Consider the following 14,496-nt stretch of genomic DNA (forward strand, 5'->3'; position numbering starts at 1 on the left):
GAGGGTGGCAGGGTGAGCGGGTACCTGGGCCCAGGGGACAGAGGGTGGCCAGCTGCACAGTGCCAAGAGAGAGCAGATCAGCAGGGGAGAGGGGGAACGAAGGCATAGGGGGAACGAAGGCAGAGGCAAAGAGGAAGGTCTTGAGGTGCTTCCGGAACCAGAGATGGTTCTCCATATGTTTTAGAGTGGAAGGGAGGCTATTTCAGAGGGAGGCCGAAGACGGAGATCTACCCCCAGCTCGTTTCTTTGAAAAACGACTGACCCTGAGGGAGTTGGAGGTAGAGGAATGAAGATCTTCGGAGGGGAGATATTTGCGGAGGGGTAGCTGAAGGTATTTGGGACCCAGGCCCCAGAAAGCCATGTGGACAATGCAGGGGGTTTTGAATTTAATCCTTGCATCCACTGGTAGCCAATGGAGAGATTTCGGAGCTGGAGAGATACAATCCCAGGGCTTGAGGCCAAGAACAAGTCTTGCAGTCCTGTTCTGGATTGGTTGCAGAGGGCAGAGAGTTGAGGCAGGAGATTTAGAAAGAGGCTGTTACAATAGTCTAAACCTAGAGAGAACCAGAGCTTGTGAGACCATGAGCTTCTGGGGGAAGGAAAGGCAGAGTGGGTGCAGTAGGAAGTTTGACATTTTAGAAACCTCAGAGATGTGGGCAGAGAAGGAAAGTGTGGAGTCAAAGATGACCCCGTGGTTCTTAGCCTCGCAGGTGCAGGTAGGAGGAGGGCCAAGGGAGGCTGGCCAGAGAGTGAGGGGAAAGGATGGTGAAGGTGTGCTGATGAGGAGGATCTCAGTCTTGCTGGCATTCAGAGAAAGATCATTGGCGGCACACCAATCTTGAATGGCAGTTAGGCAATCAGAGATGAGAGAGGGAGAGGAGGTGGCCGAGGGCAGCCTGAAAATGAGTTGTGTCATTAGCGTAGCACTAGAAATTTGAACAGAAAATGGCAATGCAATGGGCGAGAGTTGCCAGGTATTGGTTGAAAAGCCAGGGCAGAGGTTAGACCCCTGGGGAACACCAGAGGTAGAGAGGAAGATAGATGATCGAAAGGACCCAAGTTGGACCTGGGAGGGTTGATCAGAGAGGAAAGAGGTCAGCCAGGCCAGAGCCTGATCAGTGATACCCAGGTTGTCTTGGAGACGGTTGAGCAGGATGGTATGATGGACTGTGTCGAAGGCAGAAGAGAGATCAAGTAGAATGAGGACAGGGGGAATGTTGAGAGCAGGCTCCACTCCCTATCCTCAAAGGGGGAGGCTCGTCCCTTTGGGAGAAGGGACACATTTCCTCTATTTGTCACAGATGTATATGGAGGGGTGCTTCTATCTGAAGGAGTTGACCTGAAAGCTAATGTTTATATATTTGCAATCTGTATATTTTCACTTATCCACAACGAATTTCTTTCAACTTCACAGGATTACGGTTGCCATTCTAATTCACTCCTGATCAAAATGTGCTTCTTGGTTGATGGCTGTTTTTGTTTCGTAAAGTTATGGAACGCTGCCGAAGTGGCATCTTAAGATGGACCACTGGATTTATAAAAGACTACGGTTTAAAAACCTTTAAGAAGGAGCAAATTCCAAGGGCAGCTGTACACTTCTCATTCAGCTATTCCAGGAGTGCTTTACTGTCTACATGGCCGGGTCTTGTGGTGTCTATAAAGGATGCGGTGGCCATTAAAATATAAATATATATCTTTCTGGCTGCAAAGAAGAAATGCCTACCGCCCCCCACACCCCCGATGCTTACCTGATGAACACTTTGTCTGAATTTATGTGCACATTTTACATGTTTAGTGGTGGCGTATTACCTTAAAGCATTAATGAGAAATTCAGGGACAACCCTGAATGAAATGGCGATTAAATCATTCTATTGCACCATGCACACATTAACGCTTCCTGGGTCATTCTGATTTCAGTGCTAGGAGTGCTTGACTTTCAGTAGCAATAACTGCCAAAGGTGTTAGTACCCGAACAGATGATGGAAATGCTATGCACATGGGGAATACTTGCTATATAACGTGACTGCCTGGGCCTATAATTGTCATGCATGGCAAATGGTCGTGCTACCTGGCCATAAGGTGCCGAGAGCTGGCAAATGGTGCCAGTACTAGGGGTCTATGATGGCAGTAACTGGCAGATGCCTATACGAAATCTAAAGCTGGTGACTGTGCCAAATCTTGCCGAAAATGCAAAGGAAACTGACCTGGATTGCAGATGATTTTCTCCTGAGGGAGAAATGCCCTTTCCCTTGCACGTTCCATTGCCAAGCTGCAGACCACTGCTAGCCACACAACTACTGATCCCGCTGCAGGAAGACCGCCTTCCACTGTCTCTTTTATTTGTTTCATTCTTTTATGCATCACTGGTTGAAGTGTTGCAGCTCCCACGTCGCTGACTTGCTCTAAATCAACCACTTTGTATGTCTCTGCATGCGCAGCATTTTCCCTGCAGAGCTCTGCAACTTAATATGGGTAAAACAGCCCTGCCAATGGCAAGAATAGTGCTGAGCAAATGAAAGGATGAAGGGCGGGGGTGGGGGTAGGTGATGGTGTTACCTGCATCTGACGTGTTACCTGCATCTGACATATCCGACCTCCAACTCTCCCTCAAATTGCACCTCAGTCTGGTAACCCCCCTCCCTCTATCCTCAGAAAAATCATGACCTATCTACAGTTTCTGAGGAATGCTTGAGGCCCTTGTACCACACAGAGATGTTGGAAAAGCCACAGTCTTCCCTTTACTCGTTCAAAAAACGGCACTTTGGTCGCATCAAGACCCATCACAGGTTTGACTAGAATAAACAAAGGAAGTCTCTCTGACTCGCCTTATCTTTCCCTCTTCAGCAGTCACAAAGTTATATTTTGTTTAAAGGATCTTTCTTTCGAAAGCCTACAGTTCCGTTGTTAATTTGGCTCGATCTGAATTCAACTTTTTGTGTGATGCATTGGTCCCCAACATCCTCCCCCTGACCCCACATACACATATGTGTGTATATGTTGGATCGACCAAAATAACACAACCAACCTGCCGACTTTCAAGAGAGACTATGTAACAGGATACCCTAATAGACATCCTCCATAAAGTGATCTTAAAAATATCATCGCAAGAAATGGGTAATTAAACTCACCTAAAGAGAGGGGCATACAGGATTGACATATTAGATTCCTTTGAAGTTTAAGAACATGATCAGAGGTTCTTTATAGTAGTCACCCATGCTGACCCAAAGTAAGGTTTCATGTGGCACTAGCTGCATACAACTATGCAATCTGATGATGTATACGTGTTCTTATGCTGTTACATGAGGCTTTGAAGCTAAATGAGTTATATTTCTAATGATTCATTTTCATTCTGGGATCGTGTGGGTTTGTTATGCATTGGTTTTTTCCTGAGCTAGGGGTTTTCTGTGAATGGTTTACATGACCTACAACGTGATTAGATAAACTTAAGTGTATGTATATATACATATATTGATGACTATTGAGACTGGTTATCACAAAATGTATTACGATTTCATCTTATGCATGGATGCTATTCGTTGTAGCCGATTTGCAACTGATGAATAATCTGGGATTGGTGAATTGGTCTTTGCATAGATCGTTTTTCATGTAAATGTGATCCATCAGATTTTTCAAAGTCTCCCCACTGCTGTCGGAAGCCGCTACAGACTAGCTGTTGTGCAGCTTGACACAGTGTTAAGACGTTGCTAGGTTCTTTCCTCGGATTTTTCCAATCGTCGCAGCTCACAACTGCTGTTTGCTGCACAGACCTTTTGAATACAAGCGAGAGGTGCTGACGGCACTGTTAGTATATTTGGCATTGTCCAGCTGGCCTTAGCTGGATTTTCAGGATCCACCTGAGGTTCCTGTGGATACCGCGATTTATATACTGGAGCATTTTGCAGGTGTCCCCTGCCCAGGCAAATGGAGTGGTAACTGAGCGATGGGCGCACTTTGTGGCCTTCTAACTGTTGGTGTAGCAAGTACAGGTTATCTTGCCATATTTTATCCTCCCCCCTGATCGTGACTTTCAGTTCTGGTGCCTTGTGCCCCGTGCCCCGCATTTAACTGCATTCACCTGTGGGTCTTTTGTACTTGAGTGCAGTGAGCAGTGCACCCTGTATTTTGAAAGTAACGGATACGGCCACGGATGCTGGAGCCATGACCCATGGCTACTCGAGAGTTATGATCTTAAGAGTGTGCCGGGTTTTACTTTTGAGTGCTTGTGTGTTAAGTCATGGCCTGGGAGGCCAAAACAGCCTAAACAACAGCAGGATCAATGGATATGAGTGGACGCTTCGAGTTCCCGGCACCTCTCCATCTGCCAGCTTCTGTGTTGCCACTGTTTTGAATTTACTGCTCCTCCCAAACGGTTGACCTGTCTTTTGCTGGCTGTTCTCCCCGCTGAGTCCAAATGAGCCCTGAGCCCTCTGAGAAAGGGACCACAGAGGGGAAAGGCAGCCCCCATGAAATTGTAAAGGGGCTGTGGCAGGCCAGATTAAAATGGGGGCTGCGAAGACATGATACGTTAGCAGCCAGCCTGTCTGATAGTCCTGGATTCTCCAGTGAAGGGGGATGTTATGGGGGCCACATGTTTTGCTCCACCTGATGATGGCTTCTCATTAGCTAACTTTTAGTTGTTGGATATGCTTCAGGCCCCTTGTCTGCCCACTGTGACGCAAAACCGATAGGGAGAAAAGGCCGCGTCCGTAGCGGATTGTGCTTCTGTGCCGATCCCAGAGTTGCCAACCACTGTGCAATCATTTGGTGACGGAGAAAGAAGTAGCAGGGGTGGTGAGGGGCAAGCTACCCGTCATCCTGCAACTGGAGCCTCGTCAAACAAATCGATCTCAAACTTTGGAGTGCTCAATAGATCGGTTGTATATGGAGAGATATTTGGGCACTCACAACGAAGCTGGCTCACCAGTTGCATGCGATTTTATGGTGCTTGTCCTAAATGGGTCTGGAACCCATGTGACACGCCAGGCACGTTTGTCCCCTATTTCAGTGCAGGGTGCTGCCAGTTTGGGAGGCAGTTTATCTGGGGGGCAAGATGATATGCTGCTACTCGCAGAGGCAGACTGCAGTCTGGTCGAGGTTACGACTACCTCTGCCTCAGCTGTTGTTTTCTACCCGATACTGGAGGTGGGTCGTGTGATTCACAATCCAATGAAGAGCGCTGCGGCAGCCCCAGAGAGTGCTTTGCTGAGGGGGAGAACGAGAGCAAGGCCCAAGGTGGAGCCGGCAACATTGGAAGCCAACTTCTTATGTGATGCAAGCTCACCATTCAGTGAGTTAGGAGCAGAGAAGAACGGCTTTCTGGCAAATATTTTTAAAAGACTGGCAAGTATGTAAAATATGTGTGAAGACTTCAGGGTTGTGATCATCTCTGAAAGGGCTGCACGGGACGTCTGTCTGGGAATTCTACACAAATTGTCCTCCCGGATTTCTTTTCCAACTTGCCTCTTGACAGTTATACCGGATGCCAAGGTAGGGAGCAGCCAAGAGACTAGCTTTGCGACTTGCCAGTATCAGGAAGGCATTGCCAATGGGACTGGAAGGTCAAGAAAAAGTCATCCAGTCACAGGAATTGCTCACCATGTCGATAAAGGCGGAAAGCTGGTAAAGCACGAGGACAAAGTTGGATTAACGGCCCCGTTGGAACCAGTTGAAAAATAATGAACCAGGCGGGCAGGGCCTTATCGTAAAGGGCCAGGCTGATGCTGTGCTATGCAGTCGACCGCAAATAATTGTTTTGAGCCCAAGTCCCAAGTCCTGTGTCCTGGGGGGGGGGGGAGAGCGAGAGGGGGTAGGGCAGGGGGGAGAGTGGAGTAGGGGGCCAGCAGGTGGGGGGGGGGGTTACTTGCTCCTCGACAATTGTTCATCTTTAAATTCTGAAGGCACTGGGACAGATCTGTTGGAGGATTGGAGACAGCTAATATTTTATTTGTAATTTTTAAAGGCAGGACTCATGGAAACAAAAACTCATATAAGAGATCATTTATTGGTGCTTTAAGGTTTGTTCTTGGAGTGGAAGACCTCTCCTTTTTTAAGATTTTTTTTCTCATGCCTGTATTTTGTCAGACTGTATGTACTGTGGAGGATGTAATTTATGCATAGGATTTAACAACCCATCCATCACAGCGTGTGCTATTCAATGCAGAGAGTTGCTGGCCAGGATGCACATTCAGATTTTTCTGGACTCCCCTGCAAAGATTTGTCATTGCCACGATGCCTGGTACAATGCTATCTTACCAGGGCTAGAATGGAGGAGAGAGGGCGAGGTCATAGAGCTTGGCAGGAGTAATCGGACAATTTTCCCAGCTGTTAAAATTCTGCAAGTTAACCTGAGGCCTGCTATCTCCATAAAACCTGCCATGTCGATCTCTAAGCGAGCCAAGGACCCCTAGCAAATGACTATCCCATAGGGCACAGGCAGAATTGCTTTTAGGGTTCATAGCAGGGGCCGGGTAAAATCATTAACGATGAGTGGGTTAATTTCATTACTGATCATGACATAATTTGCTTACAAGAAACCTGGGCTGAGTTCTCCCTGCCACTTGGGGACTATGTTAGTTTCGCATTGGATGCTGAGTGTAGGTAAAGGCAGGAAGAGTGAGTGGTGCTTACATTTATGAGGATTTCTCCATTTTGGACTGCAGAAAGGGTGGCGGTAGCAAAACGGGTTTGTGGTTGTAGTGCTGTTGAAATGTATTTATAGCCCAACGGGCTTGCTGCTGGTGAATGTGTATTTACCACCAAGAAACTGTCAATCAGGGAATGTCATTGGAGGAAGGTATCGGGGGAGCTTCTGGAGCGAGACGTCTATGCAGCAAAACAATTGTGGGAGACTTTAACGCTAACCTGGGGTTGCTATTGAGGGAAGGAGTTGATGGCTGCCAACTGGAGGAAGAGTACGGGATACATGCTAGATGCCAGCTAAATCCCTGAGGAGATGGTAGGTGTGAGGAGTTGAGCAATTTTATGAAGGAATACCACCTGGTTGAACTGAATGGGAGGTGTGTAGGAGACCACCCGTCTAAGCCCACATGTAGCTGGGGTAAATGTGGCTCCATAACTGACTACTGTTTGGTTGACAGCTACTTCTTTCCCCGGATTTCCTGATTTGAGGTAGCTGTCCGAATGGACAGCGACCACTTCCCTCTTGCTGTTGGTTTTAAGTTCTCTAGCCATATCTCTGCTCAGGATGGGGGGAAAACGGTAAAAGTATAGGACAGCGTCCTTTTCGTCTAAAGCAGGCACAGTGGGACATGATTCTGGCGTCAGCCAGAGTTGAGGAAAAGCAGACAAAGTTTAGTTGCATATAATTGGGTGACATAGCGTGCATTTAAATATTAAGAACTACTGCTGGTACTGCCCAATGAAAGCAGGAAACGGCATCTGAGCAGAAAGCAGCCCTACAGGACAGACGCTATGGGAATGGCCTGGTTTGACCAAGAATGCAGGTCTCTGAAAAGGAAAGTCAATGGGGCGGGGAAAGGTGGTGATCTGAATACTGGGCAAATATATGCCCTTAAATCTGACTATAGAAAGTTGCTGAAAACTAAGAGGAGAGAGTATATAGTGACACAGTGGGAGCAAGTAGAGATTGCGGTTATAAACAACTCTAGGCTTTTTTGGAGTTTAGTTGAGGGTTTGATAATTTGAAGAAGGTTGACCCTTGCTGTATCCCAGCTGTGGGTCTATCACTTCACTGGCATCTTGTTTGATGCTAGCAGCGAGGGTGAGCCCTCCCCGTGTGAGCCGGGAGACGGGGAGGACCCCATTGTCTTTTCCCAGGGGGAGATATTGGGGTGTATAAGACGCTCTTCCGTTGGGGAAGGCAGCCGGGCTGTCCGGCCTACAGTCAGACCTTCTAAAATTGAGCCCTACCTGGTGGGCTAACATTCTAGAAAAACGCTTTAACGCAATCTCCAGTTCCATGGTTGCCCCCTGCTCATGGAAGGAAGCCCGATTTTTAAGAAGGGCGTATGTAATGACCCTCATTGCTACCGCTCAATCTTCCTAGTAAAAATGTTAATAAATGTCTAAAGAGCAGAGTTCAAGACTGGGCGGAAAGCAACTCTGCGTTAGCTCCTTTTTTAAGCAGGGTTCCTCCACAGTGGGTTCTCAACTATGGACCATTCTTTGGTCCTAAGTCTTTTGTTTGAGAAATACTGTTTAATTAGAAGGGGCAAGTTATATGTGGCCTTTCTGGACCTGGAGAAGGCGTTCAACACAATCAATACGGGGGCTTTATGGCAAAAATGAAAGGATATCTGGGTGCCTCCGAATTTAATGCAGATCATTTTATGCAGCTATTTAAACACGGCTGCTACTGTGAGAGAAACTAACCAAGCTCTGCTTACTGAGGAGTTTCCTACAAATTGGGGTGTTAAACAGGGTTGTTTCCTGGCCCTTTTTATTGTTTGTCTTTTTTTTTTTTTTTTTTTTTTTTGGTAGCAGATTTCAACCTTGTAGAAGCGAGCATAAAAATGAATCCCCTTTGTTTGGGGGTTAAGTCGTTTGAAATTTTAAAGCTAATAAACTAAGCCTGAACAGGTACAAGGCCAAATTAGTGGTAGTGGGCAATTGCAGGAAAACAGTTAATTATTTTTGACCCCTTAACAGAGAGAAAGTTGAGGTTGTGGACTCCTTATGTTACCTAGGGCTAACCTTCGAGAGTAACGGGAAGTGGGGGAAGCATTTGGAGTTGGTCAGCTCCAAAGCCAGGACTAGGTCGAAAAGATTTTATCATAGATTTGGAGGGCGTTTTTTGGGCAAAGTCATGTAAGGTGGGGAGCCTGGTATTGTATGTCACCAAATTATCGGGGAGCACTAACTGCGACAGGTGGGAGGTTATTCAAAACGGGGTCATGAAACTATTGACTGGCCTCCTGCTGGGATCCCCAAACTGTGCCCTGTGTCTGGAGTTTGGTATTACTAGGTTTGCTACACAGGTCAAACTGAGACACAGCGCCTTCTTTTTGAAGGTACTACAAGCAGCCTCAACAAATTATAAAGTGCAGTATATTTTAACGGAGATGGTAAGCTCAAGTTTCTGCCCAAAGTTCAAGTGGTTCCAAGATGGTCTGAAACTAATGCAGATGGGTGGGATCCATATGATCAAGGATAGGCGTCCCCTACCACGTAGACCCAGGGGAGTAACAAAGCAAGCAACCAAAAGGAGTGGGGTCACGCGGGGCAAACTGCTAGAAAAATCAAGCGAAGTAAGTAACCATCAGTAAAAGAGCCCAATGAGGGGAAAGGCCAGGTCAAGGATAATAGAAAATCAAAATATCTTTATTATTCACAGATTCAATCACATAACACACAGTGCTGAATCCATTATAAAACAGCATAAAAACAGACAATGAATATTGAATATATACAGGTAAAGTGCATGACAACCGAATATTCACCCTACAGTACAAGATGGGAACAGAATGAGTGCAAACCCACATCTACTGTACAGGGGGTGAAAACAGGAAAGAAAAAGAAGGGGGAAGAGGAGCTTAGAAAAGACAAAAGGGTCCCCCAAGGGGTCCTATTATTATCCCCAGTCTAAAAGTGCATACACAGTCCAAGAATCAATTCTAAGTATAACTAGCATGGTTCAATCAATTTTAGATAAAAAAAATAAGAAAATGCTAAGTGCACAGTTACAATAGCTCTCCAGCCTATTGTTCTGTTGTGGGATAATTCATAGAAAATTGAATTTGAAAAATGTCAGACAGGCTTGCAGTGCAGAAATGATGGAAATGCACCCTACAGCGCTTGTCACCATTTCGACCTAGATAGTCACTGAATTCAGTAAGAGATCTCCTCATGTCATATCTGAAATTGAGGGTTAAAAGGGGGATACTAAGTAGGTATCAGGCTGAGGAGTGGAGTGCGGACCAGGTTTTGGCTTCTCTGATCCTATATGCATCTTTGAGAAGCAGCGATGAGCCTGAGGGCGGTGTGTGTGTGTAGTTTCCCCTCGCCTAACTGTAGACGTTCCATTCTATTCATGCATTTAAATATGTCACCCTTAAGAGCCTGCACTAAAAGGGGGATGGGCGACCCGGCGAAAAAATTGTATGTGCGGGCTAACAGTAAGGGAGGACCTTTAGCAAATCTGTAATTGGTACTTGGATTTGTGAAGGGATTTCTTAAGTCCCTTCTTCCTGAAAAACATCAGGGACTGTAGAGGGCACTACATTTTATTTCGAACTATACAGATCTGGGCTTTCTTTTTAATTTGGGCAACTATGTGAGACAGGCTTTGATAAGACAGGCAATGAAAGTTCTAGTTTAGTACCCGGTTTGGGGTCGGCAAGTTATTGTCTTCTGTCGAGGGCTTGAGGGTGGAAGGGTGGTCTTAACTATTTTAAAATGTTTATCTCTTTTGTACTATACTATAGATTTTTATTATTTTACCCATTTGTACAATGTTTACTTATGGTGTATTTACCTGTGTTTGTTAATGTAGAAATCCGATTTAATAAATTCATTAATTCATCGGTTTTTGTACCTTGTAGAGTAACCTCTTACTTCATTATGTTAATAATCAATGGGCCTCATTACAAGTGTGCCGGTCTGGTAACCGCAGTGCCGGTAAGCCTACCGGCACCATTGTTACCAGACCGGCACACAGCGAGTCTGCCTGCTGGAGGCGCTGTGCATGGCAGGTCTGCCCTGCTGGGCACAGCGACCACGTTACGCAGACCACAACGGAGGCACCGGCACCGTAATTTACGGTGCCGGTGCCTCTGTGTCACCCCCCCACGCCCCCGGCTCCCATTTGAGTCCTATCTGACTCAAATGGGACTGGGGAATACCATTTTTCCAGCGCCTAACTTCCCGGACCGGCGGCGTTGGAATCCTCTGCTGTTACAGGCAAGCCAGGCGCTGGAAAATTTAGCAAGTCCGGCGGCAGCCTGCTGGTTTAACGGCATGGCTACCGCCGGACTTGTAATGAGGCCCTATATCTTTTTTTTTTTTTTTTGGTTGGGATGAAAAATGCAACCGGGATATGTACAAATAAAATACAATTTTATTTTGTACATTGACCTGATGTGAAAACATTTTAAACAATGTGTATAGTTAACTAAGAATTGTAGCCAGGTGTAGTAAATGGGTTACTTCCGCATAGAGTGGAGGAGTGATGATTCATTTTTGTCATGTGGAGATGTCATTGCGTTGCGTTTGGACAGTACATATTCAGTATGTAATGGTGTGCAAGTGTATATGTTGTGAGAAATCTGAGGGGTTCCCACTCCTATTCCCAATGGCTCCTCTGTGCAGGTGGTTAGGGAAGGGCCATCGCTCTTGGATCCTGACCCTGGGGGTGGACAAGCGAGGGAGGATCACCTGGGTGGGACATGCTACCCCCCTTTTCCTAATAATGACCAAACCAACCCTTCTCCGTCTTAATGGGTTATTACAAAGCAACTCCCTTGAATTCTTCATACATGGCTACTAAAAGTACTGAGACGAGGAAGAGACTACCAGGAGCAGTGAAGGCTACTTTCACCACTTGGGTACTGGAATGAAGAAGAGGCCTGCTGAGAGCAGTCAAGGTCGGGCATATCCCATTAATGATGGTCAGGCATGGCTAATTGTCAACTTGCACCTGCAGCCTGTTAAAGGGCTACAGGTGTATAAAAGGCCCCAGCAAATGGGAGAGAGAGAGAGAGAGAGAGAGAGAGAGAGAGAGGGAGAGGGAGTGGTGGTAGGAGCAGTGGCGGTGAAATTGCAGCAGAGAGGCCAAGAAGAACAGCGAGTTCTCCTTGTGGTGCGCGCTTATAGTTCAGGGAAGAGCGGCCCAGGAACTGGGGCTCTGTGGAGCCAAAGGAAGCGTGAAAGGGGAGCCATCCTTAGAAGGCTGCCCCTTTTTGTATTGCTCTAGGTGCTCGTTCTCCTGGGGCCAGAAGCCGACCCAGGAGTACCTGAGGGGCAGGACGTGGAGCCCTGAAGCAAAGACCAGAAGGCTGGGAGATCTGCGCTAGAGGAACTCTCAACAAAGCAACCAGTGCGTTTCTATACAAACAGAAACCCACTATGTGAGTGTTTGAAGATATGCGCAAGGATATTTTGTATCGGAGTGGTCGTGTGCATGGTGGCACGTTTTTGGAGGTTTCTGAGTGGAATTCTTGTAAACAAGCCAACAATAAGACTTGTTAACTTTTGAATTAGAATGAATACTTTGTTATGGAGTGGTCGCGTGCAGACAAAAGCACATTGTTGAAAGTCTCGGAACGCTGGGCATATTTAAAGACCCATTACAAAAACAATTACAACGCAAAACAAATTGAAAGTGACAACAGAGTTACTGTTCCCAGTGTTACCCCCAGTGACCCCTTCTGCCCCAGAGGATGTCATAGGTTTTTCTGTGCCTGCTCCCCCACCCAGCTATTGTACTCCCTTCCCAGTTCATGCCCCTTGGGTGTATGCCCCTGCTGCATCAGCCTCTGTACTGTCACCCTATGGGGGCCAGTATGGGGCTTCTAGAGAACGCCATGAATTTAGCGGGGGAGGAAGAAGAGGAATCTTTCACCTTGCTGTTGTGGCTCAGACCTGGAGGTGAACTTCCAGCAGTGGCTACTAGGGGCGCTGTGGAGTGTGACATAAATAATGCTTTTCCTTAATTAAAAGTGCCGCCAAATCCAAGCAGCGTGCAGGTGCTCTATTGTGTAGGTGCTGAGTTGCACTGACAGCAACTTTCTCTAACATTCAATCCCATTTTCTCTTCCAGGAAATCCTAGCATAGGGTTTAATTACTAATGACGCTTTTGAAGGGCATATTTGTACGAAGTCTGTGATCACTTGGAATATATATTTTTTCTAATTTTGCTGTTTTTTTTGTCTCATTCCTAACAGGTGAAAACATTTGGCCCATGTGGAAGCGAGAACGAAGATAAGTTGGGGATGTACATGGATCTGGTGGATGGCGTATTTCTCCACAAAATCATGCTTCAAATGTACGTGCTTTTTTTCCAAAATATTAATGTAGAGTCAGTTTATTAGATATCTGGGAAAAGAGCTTAAAATGGGTGCCCTGCCCACCCTGCTCCTTAACCCTGTAAAATGCTGTTTTTAAGATCCTTAGACAGATCTGTCACCAGGGGTATGAACGTTTAACATTAATCAAAATGAACTAAAACTTGCAAACCCATGATGGATGTATTTATACAATTATTGAAGTGAATCAGAAAAAAGAAAAGCACAGCTATTCATGTCTTGTTTGAAAAAAGACCAGGCACAACTTGAGCAGCGCGGGGTGCAACTAATGACTAGGTGATGAGGGTGGACAGCACACAGACTAGATGTGGAGAAGAGGCCTGGCAAAACATGGTTCTGTAGGTTTTCCTCCGAGGACCACTGTACACGCTACTGTATGTAATGTATCCCGGCAGAAGCTCGAAATGCCCCCACCAACCTCCAGTTCCGTAAATAACATGACTCTTTCAGCAATACCTGGCGGGTGGATAAAAAATCCTTCCTTTTTATCCAACAGTACTGCGCTACTGTATAAAATGCCCAGCTCAATGTTGGCACCCTCCAGTGGTAAAGCGCTCCACTGATCTCCAGATAAGTTTGCGCTATAAGTTTGCGCTATAAGTTTGCGCTATTTGCAATAAAATAAAAATAAATGTTCAAATGGGAGGTGTCCCGGTATTCCTGTTGCTAGTAGCCTCATAACTCACTTGAGGTGGTGTGAGAGGTATACAAGGAGCAGAATGCAAGGGTTTGGCCACAGGCAAAGGGTCACAGCTGATTTCGACTTTTCCCCATCTGCTATGCAGGGAAATTGACCTCCCAGTTGCTCTCATGCTTTGACGGGCCTATAAGGCGATGCTGGAGTGGGCCACTTTTGTACTGTGTGACTGGCTGTTTTGACCAATGTTAGCAACCGAATGCGCGTCAAAATGAGCTATCAGCAACAGTTTTTCCTTCAATGTGCCCAATGGTACTTACTCGGTGTGTGCCAAAAAGTAATTGAAAGTAATTTACGGATTCGTTTTATTGGTGCCTGGGCCTATTTCTTTTTGCCCGGGGGAAATCTGACCACCTCCACCTGGACACAATCTTTGATCTAGTCTTGAGCTCCGTTCAGGACAGGCACAGGTCTGTGTCTCCATTAACACACATTGCAAAAGGCTTAAGTGTTGGAGAAGGCTTTTGTCTCGGATATTAATATATGTGAACACCCCGGGGATAAGGCATCAGCCAATCAGGATATCAAAAACAAGGGCTGAATCTAAATCTTTGTTCCATCCTGAGGCTAAGGCCCACTGCCTCCCTGAGTCTGCCATATTCCTCTGCCTTCGGCACCCTTCCCTGCAATCCTTCCATGACCCCGAACCCTCTCTCCCTAAATCCTCACCACAATACCATCTCCCGATCCTCCTCCACCCCCCACCCCAACGCTGCCTCCTTGGTCATACAAATGGGAAACTGGCTCCGATCCACCTGCACCAACTGGTCTGTTTTGTGTTAATCCCCCACCCCGCC

At 46.4% G+C, this 14,496-nt stretch overlaps 1 protein-coding gene across 3 annotated transcripts in view; it reads left to right on the top strand.

The window, feature by feature from the left end:
- The window catches only part of CCDC88C (coiled-coil domain containing 88C), a 916,777-nt gene that overhangs the window by 33,884 nt on the left and 868,397 nt on the right, over positions 1-14,496 (top strand). For all 3 annotated transcript variants that reach the window (XM_069637440.1, XM_069637439.1, XM_069637438.1), the window contains exon 2: positions 12,862-12,962. In XM_069637440.1, the coding sequence (XP_069493541.1) occupies positions 12,862-12,962 (101 nt within the window). The remainder of the gene's footprint in view (positions 1-12,861; positions 12,963-14,496) is intronic.

Source organism: Ambystoma mexicanum, chromosome 14 (assembly GCF_040938575.1).
Source record: "Ambystoma mexicanum isolate Mex_15411 chromosome 14, UKY_AmexF1_1, whole genome shotgun sequence".
NCBI lineage: Eukaryota > Metazoa > Chordata > Amphibia > Caudata > Ambystomatidae > Ambystoma > Ambystoma mexicanum.